The sequence below is a fragment of the Salmo trutta genome, chromosome 25, assembly GCF_901001165.1.
Source record: "Salmo trutta chromosome 25, fSalTru1.1, whole genome shotgun sequence".
NCBI lineage: Eukaryota > Metazoa > Chordata > Actinopteri > Salmoniformes > Salmonidae > Salmo > Salmo trutta.
Genome location: NC_042981.1, coordinates 1189541 through 1213353, shown reverse-complemented (window position 1 = coordinate 1213353; position 23813 = coordinate 1189541). Strand labels below are relative to the sequence as shown.

The 23813-nt window shown below is 47.1% G+C and overlaps 1 protein-coding gene across 7 annotated transcripts in view; it reads right to left on the bottom strand.

The window, feature by feature from the left end:
• Positions 1 to 23813, bottom strand: part of LOC115161816 (attractin) — a 254934-nt gene that overhangs the window by 41594 nt on the left and 189527 nt on the right. For all 7 annotated transcript variants that reach the window (XM_029712598.1, XM_029712600.1, XM_029712599.1 and 4 more), the window contains one exon: positions 4418 to 4525. In XM_029712598.1, coding sequence (XP_029568458.1) covers positions 4418 to 4525 — 108 coding nt within the window. The remainder of the gene's footprint in view (positions 1 to 4417; positions 4526 to 23813) is intronic.

Genomic DNA, 23813 nt, shown 5'->3' with positions numbered 1-23813 from the left:
GTAGGTCTACTGAAATATTGATGAGGGAGTAGGTCTACTGAAACATTGATAAGGGAGTAGGTCTACTGAAACATTGATAAGAGGGAGTAGGTCTACTGAAACATTGACAAGAGGGAGTAGGTCTACTGAAACATTGATAAGAGGGAGTAGGTCTACTGAAATATTGATAGGAGGGAGTAGGTCTACTGAAACATTGATAAGAGGGAGTAGGTCTACTGAAACATTGATAGGAGGGAGTATGTCTACTGAAACATTGATAGCATTAATATTCCTCCTCTCTCTCCACCCCCTGCCTCCCCTCCCCCTTCCTCCTCTCTCTCCCCACCCCTGCCTCCCCTCTCTCCCCACCCCCAGCCTCCTCTCTCTCCCCACCTTCTCCTTAGTCTTACTCCCGTTTTAGCCCCTGCAGACTCTCCCCCTGCCTCCTCTCTCTCCCCACCCCCTGCCTCACCTCTCTCCCCACAACCCTGCCTCCTCACTCCCCTGTTTTAGCCCCCACAGACTCTCCCCCTGCCCCCCTCCCTCCCCCTCCCTCCCCAGCCTCCCCCCTAGTGTGTCCAGGTGGGGTTTCAGTGTTTTCTGTCCCATAACCTGGCCATGTTCTAGTTAACCAACCTAGGGGTTTTTTCCTTCTGCATCACACACTCCTATTTTCTAATCCTTTAGGTCACCCTGATGCTATACCCATCTCTCCATCCATCCGTCACTAACATCTAGAAATAAATAATGAATCACATCATCAACATGCTCCACTATCTCTCTCCTCCTCTTCCCTCAGGGACTCTAGCTGGGTGAATATATCTAATCTCCTCCCTTTCTCTCTCCCTCAGTCTCTCCTCTCCCTCTGCTCCCTCTCCCTCTCCTGTATCTCATCTATTCCCTTTCTCTCCTCTCCCTCTGCTCCCTCTCTCTCTCCTGTCTCTCCTCTCCTACCTTTCTCTCTCTCTCCCTCAGTCTCTCCTCTCCCTCTGCTCCCTCTCTCTCTCCTGTCTCTCCTCTCCTACCTTTCTCTCTCTCTCCCTCAGTCTCTCCTCTCCCTCTGCTCCCTCTCTCTCTCCTGTCCTCTCCTCTCCTACCTTTCTCTCTCTCTCCCTCAGTCTCTCCTCTCCCTCTGCTCCCTCTCTCTCTCCTGTCTCTCCTCTCCTACCTTTCTCTCTCTCTCTCCCTCAGTCTCTCCTCTCCCTCTGCTCCCTCTCTCTCTCCTGTCTCTCCTCTCCTACCTTTCTCTCTCTCTCCCTCAGTCTCTCCTCTCCCTCTGCTCCCTCTCTCTCTCCTGTCTCTCCTCTCCTACCTTTCTCTCTCTCTCCCTCAGTCTCTCCTCTCCCTCTGCTCCCTCTCTCTCTCCTGTCTCTCCTCTCCTACCTTTCTCTCTCTCTCCCTCAGTCTCTCCTCTCCCTCTGCTCCCTCTCTCTCTCCTGTCTCTCCTCTCCTACCTTTCTCTCTCTCTCCCTCAGTCTCTCCTCTCCCTCTGCTCCCTCTCTCTCTCCTGTCTCTCCTCTCCTACCTTTCTCTCTCTCTCCCTCAGTCTCTCCTCTCCCTCTGCTCCCTCTCTCTCTCCTGTCTCTCGTCTCCTCCCTCCCTCTACCTCTCCTCTCATTCTCTCCGTCTCTCCTCTACCCCTCCTCTCCTCTACCTCTCCTCCCTCCCATCCTCCGCTCGCTACTGGAACGCTCTACTCTTCTGGAACTCTCATCCAGACCTGTCATTCAGACCTGTCATCCAGACCTGTCATCCAGACCTGTCATCCAGACCTCATCCAGACCTCATCCAGACCTGTCATCCAGACCTGTCATCCAGTCCTGTCATCCAGACCTGTCATCCAGTCCTGTCATCCAGTCCTGTCACCCAGACCTGTCATCCAGACCTGTCATCCAGACCTCATCCAGACCTCATCCAGACCTCATCCAGACCTCATCCAGACCTGTCATCCAGACCTGTCATCCAGACCTCATCCAGACCTGTCATCCAGACCTGTCATCCAGACCTGTCATCCAGACCTGTCATCCAGACCTCATCCAGACCTGTCATCCAGACCTGTCATCCAGACCTGTCATCCAGACCTCATTCAGACCTGTCATCCAGACCTGTCATCCAGACCTGTCATCCAGACCTGTCACCCAGACCTGTCATCCAGACCTGTCATCCAGACCTCATCCAGACCTCATCCAGACCTGTCATCCAGACCTGTCACCCAGACCTGTCACCCAGACCTGTCACCCAGACCTGTCATCCAGACCTGTCATCCAGACCTGTCATCCAGACCTGTCATCCAGACCTCATCCAGACCTGTCATCCAGACCTGTCATCCAGACCTGTCATCCAGACCTGTCATCCAGACCTGTCTACTCTTCTTTCCCCTCTCCCTCACATCCCCCCTGTGTTGTGCAGCTATAAACTACTTTAATGATGTTTCCTGTATGCGAGGCCTGAGGCCAATCACAGGTGATGATACTCTACCGTAGTCTCGTGAAAAAACGACATAACCACAACACAAGGAGATGTAAATGGGTTCTGGGCTCCGTGGTCGCCTGCCTTCTCTGAACGGAGAGGAGAGGCGGTAGGAAAACATCTGATGGTCCAGCTCACCATTTCCATTCTCTCTCTCTCTCTCTCTCTCTCTCTCTCTCTCTCTCTCTCTCTCTCTCTCTCTCTCTCTCTCTCTCTCTCTCTCTCTCTCTCTCTCTCTCTCTCTCTCTCTCTCTCTCTCTCTCTCTCTCTCTCTCTCTCTCTCTCTCTCTCTCTCTCTCTCTCTCTCTCTCTCTCTCTCTCTCTCTCTCTCTCTCTCTCTCTCTCTCTATATATATACACACACACACACACACACATCAAATAGGACCGACAGAAGAGCCACCCCATCGGGAGAGATGTAGTACATTAGAGAACAGAGAGGAGAGCCAGAGAGAGAGAGAGCCAGAGAGAGAGCCAGAGAGAGAGAGAAAAAGGAGAGAAAGAGAGAGAGAGAAAAAGGAGAGAGAGAGAGACACTGAGAGAGGAGAGCCAGAGAGAGAGGAGAACCAGAGAGAGAGGAGAGCCAGAAAGAGAGGAGAGCCAGAGAGAGAGGAGAGCCAGAGAGAGAGGAGAGCCAGAGAGAGAGAGGAGAGCCAGAGAGAGAGAGGAGAGCCAGAGAGAGAGAGGAGAGCCAGAGAGAGAGAGAGCGAGAGAGAGAGTGTACCCTGGCTAGAGCCCCATAGTGCAGTCATGGGTGCCCTGGCTGGGGCCCCATCGTGCAGTCATGGGTGCCCTGGCTGGGGCCCCATAGTGCAGTCATGGGTGCCCTGGCTGGGGCCCCATAGTGCAGTCATCCCACCCCTACGGGAGGTCAGCTCCAGGTCAGCCCAGTCAAAGCTCCTCTTTGTCCTGGCACCCCCATGGTGGAACCAGCTTACCCCCGAAACTATGACAGCAGAGTCACTGCACATCTTCGTAAAACATCTGAAACCCTACCACTTCAAACAGTATCTTAAAGACATTTCAAACCCTACCTCTTCAAACAGTATCTTAAAGACATTTCAAACCCTACCTCTTCAAACAGTGTCTTAAAGACATTTCAAACCCTACCTCTTCACACAGTATCTTACATAAGACATCTCAGCCTTATTTGCACTTGTCTTTTCCAACCATCTCTTCTTTATTAAGGAAACAGGTACTTCCTATGACTGAGATATGTGGTTGTCCAACCTAGCTATCTTCAGCTGAATGACTCACTAAATGGGAGTCTCTCTGGAAAATGGCGTCTGCTGAATGACTCACTAAATGGGAGTCTCTCTGAATAACAGCGTCTTCAGCTGAATGACTCACTAAATGGGAGTCTCTCTGGATAACAGCGTCTGCTGAATGACTCACTAAATGGGAGTCTCTCTGGATAACAGCGTCTGCTGAATGACTCACTAAATGGGAGTCTCTCTGGATAACAGCGTCTGCTGAATGACTCACTAAATGGGAGTCTCTCTGGATAACAGCGTCTGCTGAATGACTCACTAAATGAGAGTCTCTCTGGATAACAGCGTCTGCTGAATGACTCACTAAATGGGAGTCTCTCTGGATAACAGCGTCTGCTGAATGACTCACTAAATGGGAGTCTCTAGATAACAGAGCGTCTGCTGAATGACTCACTAAATGGGAGTCTCTCTGGATAACAGCGTCTGCTGAATGACTCACTAAATGGGAGTCTCTCTGGATAACAGCGTCTTCAGCTGAATGACTCACTAAATGGGAGTCTCTCTGGAAAATGGCGTCTGCTGAATGACTCACTAAATGGGAGTCTCTCTGAATAACAGCGTCTTCAGCTGAATGACTCACTAAATGGGAGTCTCTGGATAACAGCGTCTGTTGAATGACTCACATGTATATGTGAGTGGCTAGGGAGAAGGGGATTGGCTGACAGGACAATGTCGTCACAGTCTGACGTCACACTCACCTTGACGTTTCCACCAATCAGGTCGGGCGGCTCCTCGTCCGTTTCCAAGGCAACGTTGATGGTGGCGAACGGCCGGCTAGCCATCTGCTGCATCTCACGGAGAAGTTGCTGTGAGGAAGAGGAGAGACTCCAGTGACGAAGAAGAAAGAGAACACAGTTCATTTCTTAAAACTCTCAATAATCATTGCGCGTCCCGAAATACACCCAATTACATATAAATTACTACTTACTACTAACTAATTACTACTGCATTACTTCTGACCAGGGCCTTACGGGCCGGGCCGGGCCTTACTGGGAATACTGCCTATCAGGACAAAGACAACATTCAATACAACAGAAATGAGTACAACTGTCACAAGACCTGTCATCCAGACCTGTCACCCAAACCTGTCATCCACACCTGTCATCCAGACCTCATCCAGACCTGTCATCCAGACCTGTCATCCAGACCCGTCATCCAGACCTGTCATCCAGACCTGTCATCCCTACCAGTCATCCCTACCAGTCATCCCTACCAGTCATCCAGACCTCATCCAGACCTCATCCAGACCTCATCCAGACCTCATCCAGACCTGTCATCCAGACCTGTCATCCAGACCTGTCATCCAGACCTCATCCAGACCTCATTCAGACCTGTCATCCAGACCTCATCCAGACCTCATCCAGACCTGTCATCCAGACCTCATCCAGACCTCATCCAGACCTGGAATAGCAACACAACCACATGAAACAGGGTTTCCTTCATGAAACAGGGTTTCCTTCATGTGCCACCAGACATTTTAAATGTACCAGACATAATAAAAAAATGAAAAGCTGAAATATCTTAAGTCAATAAGTATTCAACCTTTTTGTTATATCAAGCCTAAATAAGTGCGGGACTAAAAATGTGCTTAACAAGTCACATAATAAGTTGCATGGACTCACTCTGTGTGCAATAATAGTGTTCAACATGATTTTAAAAGACTACCTGATTTCTGTACCCCAACAGATACAATTATACTTCAACCACAAAGACCAGGGAGGTTTTCAACTGGTTCACAAAGAAAGGCACCCTATTGGTAGATGGGTAAATACATTTCAAACGATGTAAGAGAGGCAGCAAGCGGTGGAAGACCGGGAACACATGCCGTGGACACGGAGCTACAGCACGACGCGGTAACCAAAAAAATACCTTACCGACGCTCAAGTCTCAGTCTTTTCTATGGGCCTCTCTTTTGTACCTACATGTACAGATAAACCATTCGATACAAAAATAGATCTGTTTAAATTCTTTCGAAAGATTAAACTTAAGCATGTGTTTTGTGAAAACAATGTGTCGGGCCAAGAAACACATCAACGAACTGGTACCCCATTTTAAGCCCAAAAGCAAATTCTTTCCCATGGTTAACAACTCCACGATTAATACCTAATGGTGGTTAGTCGAACAAGAAGTTATGTCAGTGTATACGAGACAAACAAAACACATTCAGAAAAATCTCACTAGAACAAAAGAACAGGCACTTAATGAACTAATGAAAGATCAATCTTTGGTTATCGAACCTGCAGGGGGCGCTGTGGTTGTTTTACACTATGACAAATACAAAGAAGAGATTCAGAGACGACCTGCTAGACCTCTCTCTCCTCACTGTAATATAGAAGAGATTCAGAGACGACCTGCTAGAGTTCTCCTCACTGTAATATAGAAGAGATTCAGAGACGACCTGCTAGAGCTCTCCTCACTGTAATATAGAAGAGATTCAGAGACGACCTGCTAGAGCTCTCCTCACTGTAATATAGAAGAGATTCAGAGACGACCTGCTAGAGCTCTCCTCACTGTAATATAGAAGAGATTCAGAGACGACCCGCTAGAGCTCTCCTCACTGTAATATAGAAGAGATTCAGAGACGACTCTGTGTGACGTAGAAGTCTGTCACTGGCTACGGGCAGCATTTGGTACTTTAACGCACACACATTCATTACTCCTCCCTGCTCCATTATCAGACAAGTTAACCTGTTGAGGATCTTATCCCGATCTTATCCCGGTATTGGGATTCATTGTCATGTGACCATGGCGGGGAATTCAAAACTGCAAGAGTAATCATTTCAAAAAATCAAATAATCAACTATTTTCCTCCATTTGAAAGATATATCTCCTAAATCTAACCACGCTGTCCGATTTTCAGAGGCATTACGGAGAATGCATAAAGTTAGGTTATGTGAGGAGAGTACATTGACAATAGCTGCGTGTAATGTTTAGCCAATTCAAAGAAGGGCATCAACAGACAGAAAACTAGCTAGAATTATGCACTTACCTTTGACAATCTGCATCAGATGACACTCATAGGACATTATGTTATACAATACATGCATTTTTAGTTCCATCAAGTTCATATTTATATCCAAAAACAGCATTTACAGTCGCGGTGAAATTCAGAATTTTTTTCGGCTCGAATGCACCCAGTGAATCCAGCATTACAAATCACGGAATTACTATTCGAAAACATTGGTAAATTATAATATTGTCATTCAAAGAATAATATATTATCATCTCGTAATTGCTACCGAATGGCCAGATCTCAAAATAACTTTACTGGGAAATCACATTTTGCATAAACTGGGTACTATGCTAACAACAATAAGCTATATGCTAAGCTAAGCTAAGCTATACCGTTAGCATTAGCATCATCTAATATCGATAATAACATTCTAAATATCCCCTTACCTTTGATTATCTCCATCAGAAGGCGCTGCCAGAGATCCCAGGTCCAGAACAAATGTGGTTTCTTTTGACAAAGTTCATAATTTATGTCCAAATAGTTAGCGTTCAGTAGGCTCCCACAAAATGAGGTGGGCAGTGTAAAGTCACGTCAAAAAGCTAAAGAAAACCTAGTAAATAATCTATTTACGTTTGTTTAAACATGTCAAACGTTGTTCATCATTAATCTTTTGGTCCATTTTTAACGTGAAACATCAGTAAACATCAGTAATATTTTCACACAACCTATCAAGTGTCTAGAATAAACGATAATGACAAAGGCACTCTTCTCAGATTCATGCGCAGGCGCAAAAAATGAAGTGATGACGTGTCAACTTGTAAGCTTTCTTATTCGGTCTGTATTCATCACAGATGCTTCCAACAACTTTCTAAAGATCGTTGACATCTAGTGGAAGCAGTAGGAGTTGCGAACTGAATCCTTTCTCACTGTGGTATCTTTAAAACAATGACACTAAATAGTACAGTCACAAAATTCTCATTTTTTTTAATCTATTTTTCACAGGTTTTTGCCTGCAATATGAGTTTTGTTATACTTACAGACACCATTCAAACTGTTTTAGAAAATTCAGAGTGTTTTCTATCCGAATGTGTTAATAATATGCATATCCTAGCTTCTGAGTTGGTGTAGGAGGCAGTTAAAAATTGCCACATATTTTTTTCAAAATTCTCAATACTGCCCCCGTGGCCCGTAGAGGTTAACAATGTGGGTCGACACACAAGTTAACTTCTCTATCTTAGTACATACATTTCACACTTACTTCAGTAACCGGTTATGGTATAAAGAAATAAACAGACAGGTGTTCATATTTAATATAAGCAATATTTATTATACTTAGATGTTATGGATGAGCAGTTGTTTGTTCTGTTCCTCTCTCTCTCCATCTCTGTAGCTTCCGGCTATGCTGGATAAGGACCCGAGCTAAGGGAATTGGGCTTACTTTGTAGTGCCTGTCCGGAATGGCTCATTAATGTAAATGGGCATATTGGAAGACACTGTCAGTAGTGATGTCATTTTGTAAATGTTATATTGTGATGTTTCATAAACGTGTTGCAATGTATATATTTTGGTATGTTTAGATAAATGGAATCTGTAGGTTGAATAGTAATTGCTTAATTAATTAGTGTTAATTGTTCTGAGGGGAGGGGCTACCCCTACAAAAGGAGCCTCTCTTTCAGTTCATAGGGAGGCATTTTGGATTGAGCTGTAGGTGGGGCAGCATTGTTTTTAGCTGACCCATAAGGTTTGATGGCAGTACTGTTGTTTTTGTTCCGGAATCACTATGTAAATAAACACCTTTGCACAGAAGAACTTTTGCGGCTCCGCCATCTTTTTATTTTTTATGGAGGTTAGGTTTTCCAGTTTAGCCTTCTGGCCTACTCTACGTGACACTCTGTAATGAACGTTTCTATAGAAAACTGAGTGTTGATCCCACACAGGTGTTCCAAAGGGATATAGGCTCTAATTTGGAGCCCTATTAAATCACCTGATCTCAAAACCTGAATATGAATATCTTTGCTGTAAATGTGCCATACGTCCAAGCTAGTACATTTTACCCGAAATTAAACAAACTTAAAACACAACAAGGCAATTATCCAGGCAGAGCAGTGGTTGCAGGAATAGGCTCAATGCTAGAGCTGTTTTTTCAACTTTGTAGACTCTCTCTTTTCCAGAGAGGTTAAAACTCTTTTAGACACCCTGTTGAGCACAAAACAACTATACATGTGCAAACATTGCCATCATATGTAAAAGACTTGACAGACTCCATCAACAAGATCTCACCCATAACGGGATTAACAGAAGACTGTATTCTGATCACATTAGATGTCGAGATGTGTGGGGGGGGGGGCTGGCAGCACTAACTCACTATTTGGGAGACAGAGAAACTAACGAATATCCCACCAACAAACTTTATTCTAGAGCTGAATAAATAATAATAAAATAAATTGTCTGGTGGCGATTTTATGAATTGTTCAGCAGTCTTATGGCTTGGGGGTAGAAGCTATTGAGGAGCTTTTGGTCCTAGACTTGGCGCTCCGGTACCGCTCTGGTACCGCTTGCAGAGAGAACAGTCTATAACTTGGGTGACTGTTGTCTCTGACAATTTTATGGACTTTTCTCTGACACTGCCTATTATATAGGTCCTGGATGGTAGGAAGCTTGGCCCCAGTGATGTACTGGGCCGTACGCACTACCCTCTGTAGCGCCTTACGGGCAGATGCCAGGCAGTTGCCATACCAGGCGGTGATGCAACCGGTCAGGATGCTCTCGATGGTGCAGCTGTAGAAACTTTTGAGGATCTGGGGACCCATGCCAACTCTTTTCAGTCAAAGGTTTTGTCGTGCCCTCTTCACGACTGTCTTGGTATGTTTGGACCATGTTAGTTTGTTGGTGATGTGGACACCAAGGAACTTGAAACTCTCCATCCACTACAGCCCCGTCGATGTTAATGGGGGGCCTGTTTGGCCCGCCGTTTCCTGTAGACTACGATTAGCTCATTTGATTTGCTTTGGGGCGGCAGGGTAGCCTAGTGGTTAGAGCGTTGGACTAGTAACCGCAAGGTTGCTAGATTGAATCCCCGAGCTGACAAGGTAAAAATCTGTCGTTCTGCCCCTGAACAAGGCAGTTAACCCACTGTTCCTAGGCTGTCATTGAAAATAAGAATTTGTTTTTTACTGACTTGCCCAGTTAAATAAAGGTAAAATAAATACATTTAAAACATTGAGGGAGAGGTTGTTGTCCTGGCACCACACTGCCAGGTCTCTGATCTCCTCCCTATATGCTGTCTCATCGTTGTCGGTGATCAGGCCTACCACTTATGTCGTCAGCAAACTTAATGATGGTGTTGGAGTTGTGTTTGGCCACGCAGTCGTGGGTGAACAGGGAGTACAGGAGTGGACTAAGTACACACCCCTGAGGGGCCCAAGTGTTAAGGATCATCATGGCAGACGTGTTGTTGCCTACCCTTACCACCTGGGGGCGGCCCATCAGGAAGTCCAGGATCCAGTTGCAGAGGGAGGTGTTTAGTCCCAGGGTCCTTAGCTTAGTGATGAGCTTCGTGGGCACTATGGTGTTGAACGCAGAGCTGTAGTCAATTAACAGCATTCTCACACATAGGTGTTCCTTTTGTCCAGGTGGGAAAGGGCAGTGTGGAGTGTGATTGAGATTGCGTTATCTGTGGATCTGTTGGGGCGGTATGCAAATTGGAGTGGTTCTATGGTATCCGGGAGGATGCTGTTGATGTGAGCCATGACCAGCCTTTCAAAGCACTTCATGGCTACTGACGTGAGTGCTACGGGCAGTAATCATTTAAGCAGGTTACCTTCACTTCCTTGGGCACAGGGACTATGGTGGTCTGCTTGAAACGTAGGCATTACAGACTCAGTCAGGGAGAGGTTGAAAATGTCAGTGAAGACACTTGACAGTTGGTCAGCGTATGCTTTGAGGACACGTCCTGGTAATCCGTCTGTCCCCGCGGCTTTGTGAATGTTGACCTGTTTAAAGATGTTATCACACAGTCATCCAGAACAGCTGGTGCTCTCGGGCATGCTTCAGTGTTGCTTGCCTCGGAGCGAGCATAAAAGGCGTATGGTAGGCTCGCGTCACTGGGCAGCTCACGCCTGGGCTTCCCTTTGTAGTCTGTAATAGTTTTCAAGCCCTGCCAACATCCGACGAGCGTCAGAGCCGGTGTAGTAGGATTCAATCTAAATCCTGTATTGACGTTTTGCTTGTTTGATGGTTCATCTGAGGGCATAGTGGGATTTCTTATAAGCGTCCAGATTAGTCTCACGCTCCTTGAAAGTGGCAGCTTTCAAGCTTAAGTTTAGGGGTTTGGGAAAATAGGAATTTTGGAATGGGAAACAATTGTTTGGTCACCACAAGGACTAACGTATGTGAGGAACACTGGCAGAACAAGGTTTCATTGACACACACAGACAAACACACATGAACACACACAACCTGTCTAGTGTTTCAGCATTCACAAAGTGAGCAGTGCTCCGCTCAAATGAGACTGCGAGCGAGCAAAAGAGAGAGCCTATACTTTATTCACTAATTTCAGAAGGTATGAGGAGAGGAGAATGATGGGAGGAGTCCTTTGAAGCCTGGCTTGCCATTTCTAGAACCAAAAAATTGACAACCACGAATCTGCTAACAAGAAATAGCCACTTGCTAGCTAATATAAACTCCTTCAAACAGAAAGTAAGAGCGAAATGTTACAGGTCATCTTTCTGATACTTTACCCAACTCCAGTTGACAGGACCACAAATAGAAATTCCATCTACCTGTTGAGCACAAAACAACTATACATACCTCGGCCTAAACATCAGCGCCACAGGTAACTTCCACAAAGCTGTGAACGATCTGAGAGACAAGGCAAGAAGGAACATAAAATTCAACATACCAATTAGGATCTGGCTAAAAAATACATGAATCAGTTATAGAACCCATTGCCCTTTATTAACCAAGAATTCACTAAATGGGACAAAATGAGGCTCCGCATGCAGAATTCTGTAAAAATATCCTCAGTGCATAACATAAAACACCAAATAATGCAGGCAGAGCAGAATTAGGCCGATACCCGCTAATTATCAAAATCCAGATAAGAGCCGTTAAATTCTACAATCACCTAAAAGGAAGCGATTCCCAAACCTTCCATAACAAAGCCATCACCTACAGAGAGATGAACCTGGAGAAGAGTCCCCCTAAGCAAGCTGGTCCTGGGGCTCTGTTCACAAACACAAACAGACCCCACAGAGCCCCAGGACAGCAACACAATTAGACACCAACCAAATCATGAGAAAACAAAAAGACAATTACGTGACACATTGGAAAGAATTAACAAAAAAACAGAGCAAACTAGAATACTATTTGGCTCTAAACAGAGAGTACACAGTAGCAGAATACCTGACCACGTTGACTGACCCAAACTTAAGGAAATCTTTGACTATGTACAGACTCAATGAGCATAGCCTTGCTATTGAGAAAGGCCGCCGTAGGCAGACCTGGCTCTCAAGAGAAAAGAGGCTATGTGCAACACTGCCCACCAAATGAGGTGGAAACTGAGCAGCACTTTCTAACCTCCTGCCAAATGTATGACTAAATGTATGACCTACAACTGGATCCTAGACTTCCTGCCCCCAGGTGGAAACAACATGTCTGCTTCGCTGATCCTCAACACAGGGGCCCCTCAGGGGTGTGTGCTCAGTCCCCTCCTGTACTCCCTGTTCACCCACGACTGCGTGGCCAGGCATGACTCCAACACCATCATTAAGTTTGCAGACGACACAACAGCCTGATCACCGACAACGATAACAACCTCTGTAAATACAACCCATATTTATGTATTTATAATTTTTATGTATTTATATTTATTTATCTTCCCTTTTGTACTTTAACTATTTGCACATCGTTACAACACTGTATATAGACATATAATGACATTTGAAATGTCTTTATTCTTTTGGAACTTCTGTGAGTGTAATGTTTACTGTACTTTTTTATTGTTTATTTACATTTACATTTTTACATTTTAGTCATTTAGCAGACACTCTTATCCAGAGCGACTTACAGTAGTGAATGCATACATTTCATTAAAAAAAAAATCCCCATACTGGTCCCCCGCGGGAATTGAACCCACAACCCTGGCGTTGCAAACACCATGCTCTACCAACTGAGCCACACGGGATCACTTTTGTTTATAATCTATTTCACTTGTTTTGGCAATGTTAACACATGTTTTACATTCCAATAAAGCCCCTGAACTGAAGTGAGAGAGCGAGAGAGACGAGAGAAAGAGCAAGAGAGAGGAGAGAGAGAGAGAGAGAGAGAGCGAGAGAGAGCAAGAGAGAGAAGAGAGAGAGAGCGAGAGAGAGCAAGAGAGAGAAGAGAGAGAGAGGAGAGAGAGAGAGATTGAGAGAGAGCAAGAGAGAGAGGAGAGAGAGGAGAGAGAGAGCGAGAGAGAGGAGAGAGAGGAGAGAGAGAGCGAGAGAGAAAGACAGAGAGAGACAGAGAGAGACAGAGAGAGGTGTTCAAAGTGTTTGTCCCCGGGAACAAACAGGGAATTGTGTGAATGTGCTGGAACACTGGTGTAGAAACACACACAAACACACCGCAGTGCATAAGCATTGACAGAAACACACACAGAGTCTTGTATAATTAACCTTGTGGGGACACACAATTCAGTCCTATTAAGAATCCTATGTTCCTTAACCCCTGACCTAATTCTAACCTTAACCCTATACCCCCCTGAAATTAGCTTTTGACCTTGTTTGTTTTAATGTCCTTGTGGGGACTTCTGGTTAAACATGTCCTACAATGTATAAGCATTGACATTGACACAAACACACACGCACACACAAACACACACACAAACACACACACACACACACACACACACACACACACACACACACACACAGCACGTCTCAATGCAGCACATCAAACATTTCATTTATTGATGCGTCAGTTTCAGAATGCTGTCTAACAACCACCTAAAACGAAGGGATTCCCAAACCTGGGAAGGATGGGAGAGGGAGGAGAGGGAGGAGAGGGAGAGGGGAGGAGAGGGAGGAGAGGGAGAGGGGAGGAGAGGATGGGAGAGGGGAGGAGAGGGGAGGAGAGGGAGAGGGGGGGAAGGATGGGAGAGGGGAGGAGAGGGAGAGGAGAGGGAGAGGTTGGGAGAGGATGGGAGAGGGGAGGAGAGGGAGGAGACGGAGAGGGGAGGAGAGGGAGGAGAGGGAGAGGGAGGAGAGGGAGAAGGGAGGAGAGGGAGAGGGGGAAGGATGGGAGAGGGGAGGAGAGGGAGGAGAGGGAGGAGGATGGGAGAGGAGAGGGGAGGAGAGGGAGGAGGATGGGAGAGGGAGGAGATGGAGAGGGGAGGAGAGGGAGAAGCATGGGGGAGGGAAGGAGAGGGAGAGGGGAGGAGAGGGAGGAGAGGGAGAGGGGAGGAGAGGGGAGGAGAGGGAGAGGATGGGAGAGGGGAGGAGAGGGAGGAGAGGGAGAGAAGGATGGGAGAGGGGAGGAGAGGGAGGAGAGGGAGAGGGGAGGAGAGGGAGAGGGAGAAGGATGGGAGAGGGGAGGAGAGGGGAGGAGAGGGAGGAGGATGGGAGAGGGAGGAGATGGAGAGGGAGAAGGATGGGGGAGGGAAGGAGAGGGAGAGGGGAGGAGAGGGAGGAGAGGGAGAGGGGAGGATGGGAGAGGGGAGGAGAGGGAGAGGATAGGGGGGAAGATGGGAGAGGAGAGGGGGGAAGATGGGAGAGGGAGGAGAGGGAGGAGAGGGAGAGGGGGGAAGGATGGGAGAGGGAGAAGGATGGGAGAGGGGAGGAGAGGGAGAGGATGGGAGAGGGGAGGAGAGGGAGAGGGAAGAGAGGGAGAGGGGAGGAGAGGGGAGGAGAAGGATGGGAGAGGGGAGGAGAGGGAGGAGGATGGGAGAGGGGAGGAGAGGGAGAGGGAAGAGAGGGAGGAGGATGGGAGAGGGGAGGAGAGGGAGAGGGAAGAGAGGGAGAGGGGAGGAGAGGGGAGGAGAAGGATGGGAGAGGGGAGGAGAGGGAGGAGGATGGGAGAGGGGAGGAGAGGGAGAGGATGGGAGAGGGAGGAGAGGGAGAAGGATGGGAGGGAGGAGAGGGAGAAGGATAGGAGGATGGGAGAGGGGAGGAGAGGGAGAAGGATGGGAGAGGGGAGGAGAGGGAGAGGAGAGGGAGGAGAGGGAGAGAAGGATGGGAGAGGGGAGGAGAGGGAGGAGAGGGAGAGGGGAGGAGAGGGAGAGGGAGAAGGATGGGAGAGGGGAGGAGAGGGGAGGAGAGGGAGGAGGATGGGAGAGGGAGGAGATGGAGAGGGGAGGAGAGGGAGAAGGATGGGGGAGGGAAGGAGAGGGAGAGGGGAGGAGAGGGAGGAGAGGGAGAGGGGAGGAGAGGGGAGGATGGGAGAGGGGAGGAGAGGGAGAGGAGAGGGGGGAAGATGGGAGAGGGAGGAGAGGGAGGAGAGGGAGAGGGGGGAAGGATGGGAGAGGGAGAAGGATGGGAGAGGGGAGGAGAGGGGAGGGAGAGGGAGAGGGAGAGGATGGGAGAGGGGAGGAGAGGGAGAGGGAGGAGAGGGAGAGGGGAGGAGAGGGGAGGAGAAGGATGGGAGAGGGGAGGAGAGGGAGGAGGATGGGAGAGGGGAGGAGAGGGAGAGGATGGGAGAGGGGAGGAGAGGGAGAGGTTGGGAGAGGAGAGGAGAGGGAGAAGGATGGGAGAGTGAGGAGAGGGAGAAGGATAGGAGAGTGAGGAGAGGGAGAAGGATAGGAAGCAACATTACCCTCTATCTCTCCAGTCCTACAGTGAGGTGGAGACAGAGAGAATACTGACAAGGGAACGTCTCTCTCCTCCCTCTTTCTTTCCGTCCATATCTCTCTGTCACTTTCTCTCAATCTCTGCCTCTCTGTCTCTTGTTCTGTTTCTCTGGTTCTTGTTCTGTCTCTGGTTCTTGTTCTGTAGCTCTGGTTCATGTTCTGTCTCTCTGGTTCTTGTTCTGTCTCTCTGGTTCTTGTTCTGTCTCGCTGGTTCTTGTTCTGTCTCTCTGGTTCTTGTTCTGTCTCTCTGGTTCTTGTTCTGTCTCTCTGGTTCTTGTTCTGTAGCTCTGGTTCTTGTTCTGTCTCTCTGGTTCTTGTTCTGTAGCTCTGGTTCTTGTTCTGTCTCTCTGGTTCTTGTTCTGCCTCTCTGGTTCTTGTTCTGTTTCTCTGGTTCTTGTTCTGTCTCTCTGGTTCTTGTTCTGTCTCTCTGGTTCATGTTCTGTCTCTCTGGTTCTTGTTCTGTCTCTCTGGTTCTTGTTCTGCATTTCTGGTTCATGTTCTGTCTCTCTGGTTCATGTTCTGTCTCTCTTGTTCTGTAGCTCTGGTTCATGTTCTGTCTCTCTGGTTCTTGTTCTGTCTCTCTGGTTCATGTTCTGTCTCTCTGGTTCTTGTTCTGCATTTCTGTCTCTCTGGTTCTTGTTCTGTCTCTCTGGTTCTTGTTCTGTTTCTCTGGTTCTTGTTCTGTCTCTCTGGTTCTTGTTCTGCATTTCTGTCTCTCTGGTTCTTGTTCTGTCTCTCTGGTTCTTGTTCTGTCTGACTGGTTCTTGTTCTGCCTCTCTGTCTCTCTGGTTCTTGTTCTGTCTCTCTGGTTCTTGTTCTGTCTGACTGGTTCTTGTTCTGTCTCTGGTTCTTGTTCTGTCTGACTGGTTCTTGTTCTGTCTCTCTGGTTCTTGTTCTGTCTCTCTGGTTCTTGTTCTGTCTCTCTGGTTCTTGTTCTACCTCTCTGTCTCTCTGGTTCTTGTTCTGTCTCTCTGGTTCTTGTTCTGTCTCGCTGGTTCTTGTTCTGCCTCTCTGTCTCTCTGGTTCTTGTTCTGTCTCTCTGGTTCTTGTTCTGTCTGACTGGTTCATGTTCTGTCTCTCTGGTTCTTGTTCTGTCTCTCTGGTTCTTGTTCTGTCTCTCTGGTTCTTGTTCTGTCTCTCTGGTTCTTGTTCTGCCTCTCTGGTTCTTGTTCTGTCTCTCTGGTCCTTGTTCTGTCTCTCTGGTTCTTGTTCTGTCTCTCTGTCTCTATGGTTCATGTTCTGTCTCTCTGTCTGCTGTTCTGCCTCTCTGGTTCATGTTCTGCCTCTCTGTCTCTATGGTTCATGTTCTGCCTCTCTGTCTCTCTGGTTCTTGTTCTCCCTCTCCCTCCATGACTTATGCAGTCCGAGCTGCAGCAAAATGGTTCACTCCTCCAGACAGTGAGTCACGTGGCTCGCTATACAAAGCTGGCAGACAGGTTTCCAGTTACTGTTTGATTGAATGTTGCCTGGGACCTGCCTGGAAAAGTCTATTTTTTTCCTGTACTGAAGCAGCTGACCTGGGGAGAGGAGAGATGAGAGAGACCTGTCTGTCGTTCAGAGAATGTTTGCTAACCTACTGGGGTTTAGAGTGCTGCTGGGCTTTAAACAGAGCTGCTCTCTCTCTCTCTCTCTCTGTCTCCCTCCCTCCCTCCCTCTCTCCATCTCTCCCTCCCTCTCCCCCTCTCTCTCTCTCTCTCCCCCCCCTCTCTCTCTCTCTCTCTCTCTCTCTCTCTCTCTGTCTCCCTCCCTCCCTCCCTCTCACAACCTTGCCTCGTCCACTCCAACTACATTACAATCACCAGCCACATCACACGTCAGAACAAGCTGTTCTAGGGTAGTTCAGAGTGAGGGAGGAAGACAGAGAGAGAGAGAGAGAGAACAATTTCTTGGGAGAAGAGTGAGGGAGGAAGAGAGAGAGAGAGAGAGAGAGAGAGGAAGAGAGAGAGAGAGAGAGAGAGAGAGAGAGAGAGAGAAAGAGAGAGAGAGAGAGAGAGCGAGAGAGAGAGCGAGAGAGCGATGTCTTGGGAGAAGAGAGAGAGAGGAGGAACAGTGCTGACTGAATCAGAATGTGTGTTGAATGGACAAAGCTGACCTACTGTATCAGACAGACAGTGTAAAATAACCCACCAACATTAAGGTTGAAGCGCTCTAGCTAGAGAAGCCAAACCAACTTTCACATGTTCAGGCTACCCTGCCCACTGCCACAAAAACACTTTTAAAGAGCTGAAGCAAGGCACACAATTTTTCTTCATGGGAAATTACCATCCAGTTAGGTGGGACTGTAAAGCAAAAGCCCCGACTTTAAATCTTTGTCATACTTCTGACTTTTTACGATTATTATTATTTATCACCCTTTAATGAATAATTTCCAAGTAAATTCCAAGTATATAAATAAAGTAAGTATACAATATAATATAGAGGAAATATTTAAAAAGAAGGTTTCAACACCATATTAACAATGTACAGGGATACTGGAGTGATGGAGGTAGATATGTATAGGGGGCAGGGATACTGGAGTGATGGAGGTAGATATGTATAGGGGACAGGGATACTGGAGTGATGGAGGTAGATATGTATAGGGGGCAGGGATACTGGAGTGATGGAGGTAGATATGTATAGGGGACAGGGATACTGGAGTGATGGAGGTAGATATGTATAGGGGGCAGGGATACTGGAGTGATGGAGGTAGATATGTATAGGGGGAAGGAGACAGGGATACTGGAGTGATGGAGGTAGATATGTATAGGGGGCAGGGATACTGGAGTGATGGAGGTAGATATGTATAGGGGACAGGGATACTGGAGTGATGGAGGTAGATATGTATAGGGGGCAGGGATACTGGAGTGATGGAGGTAGATATGTATAGGGGGAAGGAGACAGGGATACTGGAGTGATGGAGGTAGATATGTATAGGGGGCAGGGATACTGGAGTGATGGAGGTAGATATGTATAGGGGGAAGGAGACAGGGATACTGGAGTGATGGAGGTAGATATGTATAGGGGGAAGGGGACAGGGATACTGGAGTGACGGAGGTAGATATGTATAGGGGGAAGGAGACAGGGATACTGGAGTGATGGAGGTAGATATGTATAGGGGACAGGGATACTGGAGTGATGGAGGTAGATATGTATAGGGGGAAGGGGACAGGGATACTGGAGTGATGGAGGTAGATATGTATAGGGGGAAGGGGACAGGGATACTGGAGTGATGGAGGTAGATATGTATAGGGGGAAGGGGACAGGGATACTGGAGTGATGGAGGTAGATATGTATAGGGTGAAGGGGACAGGGATACTGGAGTGATGGAGGTAGATGTGTATAGGGGGAAGGGGACAGGGATACTGGAGTGATGGGGTAGATATGTATAGGGGACAGGGATACTGGAGTGATGGAGGTAGATATGTATAGGGGAAGGGGACAGGGATACTGGAGTGATGGAGGTAGATATGTATAGGGGACAGGGATACTGGAGTGACGGAGGGTCGATATGTATAGGGGGAAGGAGACAGGGATACTGGAGTGATGGAGGTAGATATGTATAGGGGACAGGATACTGGAGTGATGGAGGCTAGATATGTATAGGGGGAAGGGGACGGGCTACTGGAGTGATGGAGGTAGATATGTATAGGGGGAAGGGGACAGGGATACTGGAGTGATGGAGGTAGATATGTATAGGGGGAAGGAGACAGGAATACTGGAGTGATGGAGGTAGATATGTATAGGGGACAGGGATACTGGAGTGATGGAGGTAGATATGTATAGGGGGAAGGGGACAGGGATATGGAGTGATGGAGGTAGATATGTATAGGGGACAGGGATACTGGAGTGATGGAGGTAGATATGTATAGGGGACAGGGATACTGGAGTGATGGAGGTAGATATGTATAGGGACAGGGATACTGGAGTGATGGAGGTAGATATGTATAGGGGGAAGGGGACAGGGATACTGGAGTGATGGAGGTAGATATGTATAGGGGGAAGGGGACAGGGATACTGGAGTGATGGAGGTAGATATGTATAGGGGACAGGGAAACTGGAGTGATGGAGGTAGATATGTATAGGGGGAAGGGGACAGGGATACTGGAGTGATGGAGGTAGATATGTATAGGGGGAAGGAGACAGGGATACTGGAGTGATGGAGGTAGATATGTATAGGGGGAAGGAGACAGGGATACTGGAGTGATGGAGGTAGATATGTATAGGGGGAAGGAGACAGGGATACTGGAGTGATGGAGGTAGATGTGTATAGGGGGAAGGGGACAGGGATACTGGAGTGATGGAGGTAGATATGTATAGGGGGAAGGAGACAGGGATACTGGAGTGATGGAGGTAGATATGTATAGGGGACAGGGATACTGGAGTGATGGAGGTAGATATGTATAGGGGGAAGGAGACAGGGATACTGGAGTGATGGAGGTAGATATGTATAGGGGGAAGGGGACAGGGATACTGGAGTGATGGAGGTAGATATGTATAGGGGGAAGGAGACAGGGATACTGGAGTGATGGAGGTAGATATGTATAGGGGGAAGGGGACAGGGATACTGGAGTGATGGAGGTAGATATGTATAGGGGACAGGGATACTGGAGTGATGGAGGTAGATATGTATAGGGGGAAGGGGACAGGGATACTGGAGTGATGGAGGTAGATATGTATAGGGGGAAGGGGACAGGGATACTGGAGTGATGGAGGTAGATATGTATAGGGGGAAGGGGACAGGGATACTGGAGTGATGGAGGTAGATATGTATAGGGGGAAGGAGACAGGGATACTGGAGTGATGGAGGTAGATATGTATAGGGGACAGGGAAACTGGAGTGATGGAGGTAGATATGTATAGGGGGAAGGGGACAGGGATACTGGAGTGATGGAGGTAGATATGTATAGGGGGAAGGAGACAGGGATACTGGAGTGATGGAGGTAGATATGTATAGGGGGAAGGAGACAGGGATACTGGAGTGATGGAGGTAGATATGTATAGGGGGAAGGAGACAGGGATACTGGAGTGATGGAGGTAGATGTGTATAGGGGGAAGGGGACAGGGATACTGGAGTGATGGAGGTAGATATGTATAGGGGGAAGGGGACAGGGATACTGGAGTGATGGAGGTAGATATGTATAGGGGGAAGGAGACAGGGATACTGGAGTGATGGAGGTAGATATGTATAGGGGGAAGGGGACAGGGATACTGGAGTGATGGAGGTAGATATGTATAGGGGACAGGGATACTGGAGTGATGGAGGTAGATATGTATAGGGGGAAGGGGACAGGGATACTGGAGTGATGGAGGTAGATATGTATAGGGGACAGGGATACTGGAGTGATGGAGGTAGATGTGTATAGGGGGAAGGGGACAGGGATACTGGAGTGATGGAGGTAGATATGTATAGGGGGAAGGGGACAGGGATACTGGAGTGATGGAGGTAGATATGTATAGGGGGAAGGGGACAGGGATTCTGGAGTGATGGAGGTAGTAGATATGTATAGGGGAAGGGGACAGGGATACTGGAGTGATGGAGGTACATATGGCAAATAAGTCTGGCTGCACAACCGAATGGCAAATTGAGAAATCATGTGACTAAACTGAACAAAAAGAAGAAGAAACTTATATACTTAAACACTATGAAACAAAGATAAATGACATAGAGAACGATAGTAAAAAGCTTCAGAGCACGTTAAATAAAATGTTGGGAAAAAAGGCAAACTCATCTCCATCATTCATTGAATCAGATGGCATCACAAAACCAACTGATATTGCCAACTACTTTAATGTTTTTTTCTTTGGCAAGATAATCAAACTGAGGGATGAAATGCCAGCAACAAACGCTGACACTACACATCCAAGTATATCTGACCAAATCATGAAAGACAAGAATTGTACTTCTGAATTCGGTAAAGTCAGTGTGGAAGAGGTGAACAAATTATTGTTGTCTATCAACAATGACAAGCCACCGGGGTCTGACAACTTGGATGGAAAATTACTGAGGATAATAGCAGACGATATTGCCACTCCTATTGGCCACATCTTCAATATTAGCCTACTAGAAAGTGTGTTGCCCTCAGGCCTGGAGGGAAGCTGAAGTCATTCTGCTACCTGCTCACACTGCCCTACCCTGTGCTTTGACCTCTTTCTCCCCTCTCTCTCCAGATGAAATCTTGCGTCTCATGACGGCCGGCCGCCCAAAAACCTGCCCACTTGACCCTATCCCCTTCCTCTCTTCTCCAGACCATTTCCGGAGACCTTCTCCCCTACCTCACCTCGCTCATCAACTCATCCTTGACCGCTGACTACGTCCCTTCCGTCTTCAAGAGAGCGAGAGTTTGCACCCCTTCTACTCTGTGTTTATGTATTTCTAGGTTTAGTTAGTTAGTTGTGGGTATAGGTCCTAGGTTTGTTTTCTATGTAGAGTTAATTGGGATTGGACTCCCAATTGAAGGCAGGTGTGTTGAGTTGCCTTTGTTTGGGAGTCCTATATTAGTAGGGTGTGTTTGTCTGTGTGTTTGTGGGTAATTGTTTGTGAGCACTGCGTTTATTGAGCCTGCTACACTGTCTAGTCGTGAGTACTGTTTATTGTTTTGTTTTTCCTGTGGATGCTTTTCGTTTTTTCCATTAAAAGAATGAGTATCCACATACCCGCTGCATTTTGGTCTTCCCTTCAACACGGCACCTTTTGTGACACAGAGGGTGTTCTTTAATGGAAGCCTCTCCAACATAATCCAGGTAGAATCAGGAATTCCCCAGGGCAGCTGTCTAGGCCCCTTGCTTTTTAAAAATCTTTACTAACGACTGGCTTTGAGTAAAGTCAGAGTGTCTATGTATGCGGATGACTCAACACTATACACGTCAGCTACTACAGCGACTGAAATGACTGCAACACTCAACAAAGAGCTGCAGTTAGTTTCAGAATGGGTGTTAAGGAATAAGTTTGTCCTAAATATTTATAAAACTAAAAACAATTGTATATGGGACAAATCATTCACTAAACGCTAAACCTCAACTAAATATTGTAATGAATAATGTGGAAATTGAGCAAGTTGAGGTGACTAAACTGCTTGGAGTAACCCTGGATTGTAAACTGTCCTGATCAAAACATATTGATGCAACAGTAGCTAAGATGGGGAGAAGTCTGTCCATAATAAAGTGATGCTCTGCCTTCTTAACAACACTATCAACAAGGCAGGTCCTACAGGCCCTAGTTTCTACCTTCTTAACAACACTATCAACAAGGCAGGTCCTACAGGCCCTAGTTTCTACCTTCTTAACAGCACTATCAACAAGGCAGGTCCTACAGGCCCTAGTTTCTACCTTCTTAACAACACTATCAACAAGGCAGGTCCTACAGGCCCTAGTTTCTACCTTCTTAACAACACTATCAACAAGGCAGGTCCTACAGGCCCTAGTTTCTACCTTCTTAACAACACTATCAACAAGGCAGGTCCTACAGGCCCTAGTTTCTACCTTCTTAACAACACTATCAACAAGGCAGGTCCTACAGGCTCTAGTTTTGTCACACGTGGACTACTGTTCAGTCGTGTGGTCAGGTGCCACAAAAAAGGACTTAGGAAAATTGCAACTGGTTCAGCACAGCGCAGCACGGCTGGCCCTTGGATGTACACAGAGAGCTAATATTAATAATATGCATGTCAATCTCTCCTGGCTCAAAGTGGAGGAGAGATTGACTTCATCACTACTTGTATTTGTGAGGTATTGACATGTTGAATACACCGAGCTGTCTGTCTAAACTACTGGCACACAGCTCAGACACCCATCCATACCCCACAAGACATGCCACCAGAGGTGTCTTCACAGTCTCCAAGTCCAGAACAGACTATGGGAGGCCCACAGTACTACATAGAGCCATGACTACATGAAACTCTATTCCACATCAAATAACTGATGCAGCAGTGGAATCAGATTTAAAAAACAGATAAACATATACACCTTTATGGAACAACGGGGACTGATCCATAATAAATACAAATAGGAAAACAAACTCTTGAACCATTCAAGCTAGATACACCAAACCAACTTTCACATGTCAGGTAACTCTATCTAATGGTAGATACACCAAACCAACTTTCACAGGTCAGGTAACCCTATCCAAAGCTAGATACACCAAACCAACTTTCACAGGTCAGGTAACCCTATCCAATGGTAGATACACCAAACCAACTTTCACAGGTCAGGTAACTCTATCTAATGGTAGATACACCAAACCAACTTTCACAGGTCAGGTAACCCTATCCAAAGCTAGATACACCAAACCAACTTTCACAGGTCAGGTAACCCTATCCAAAGCTAGATACACCAAACC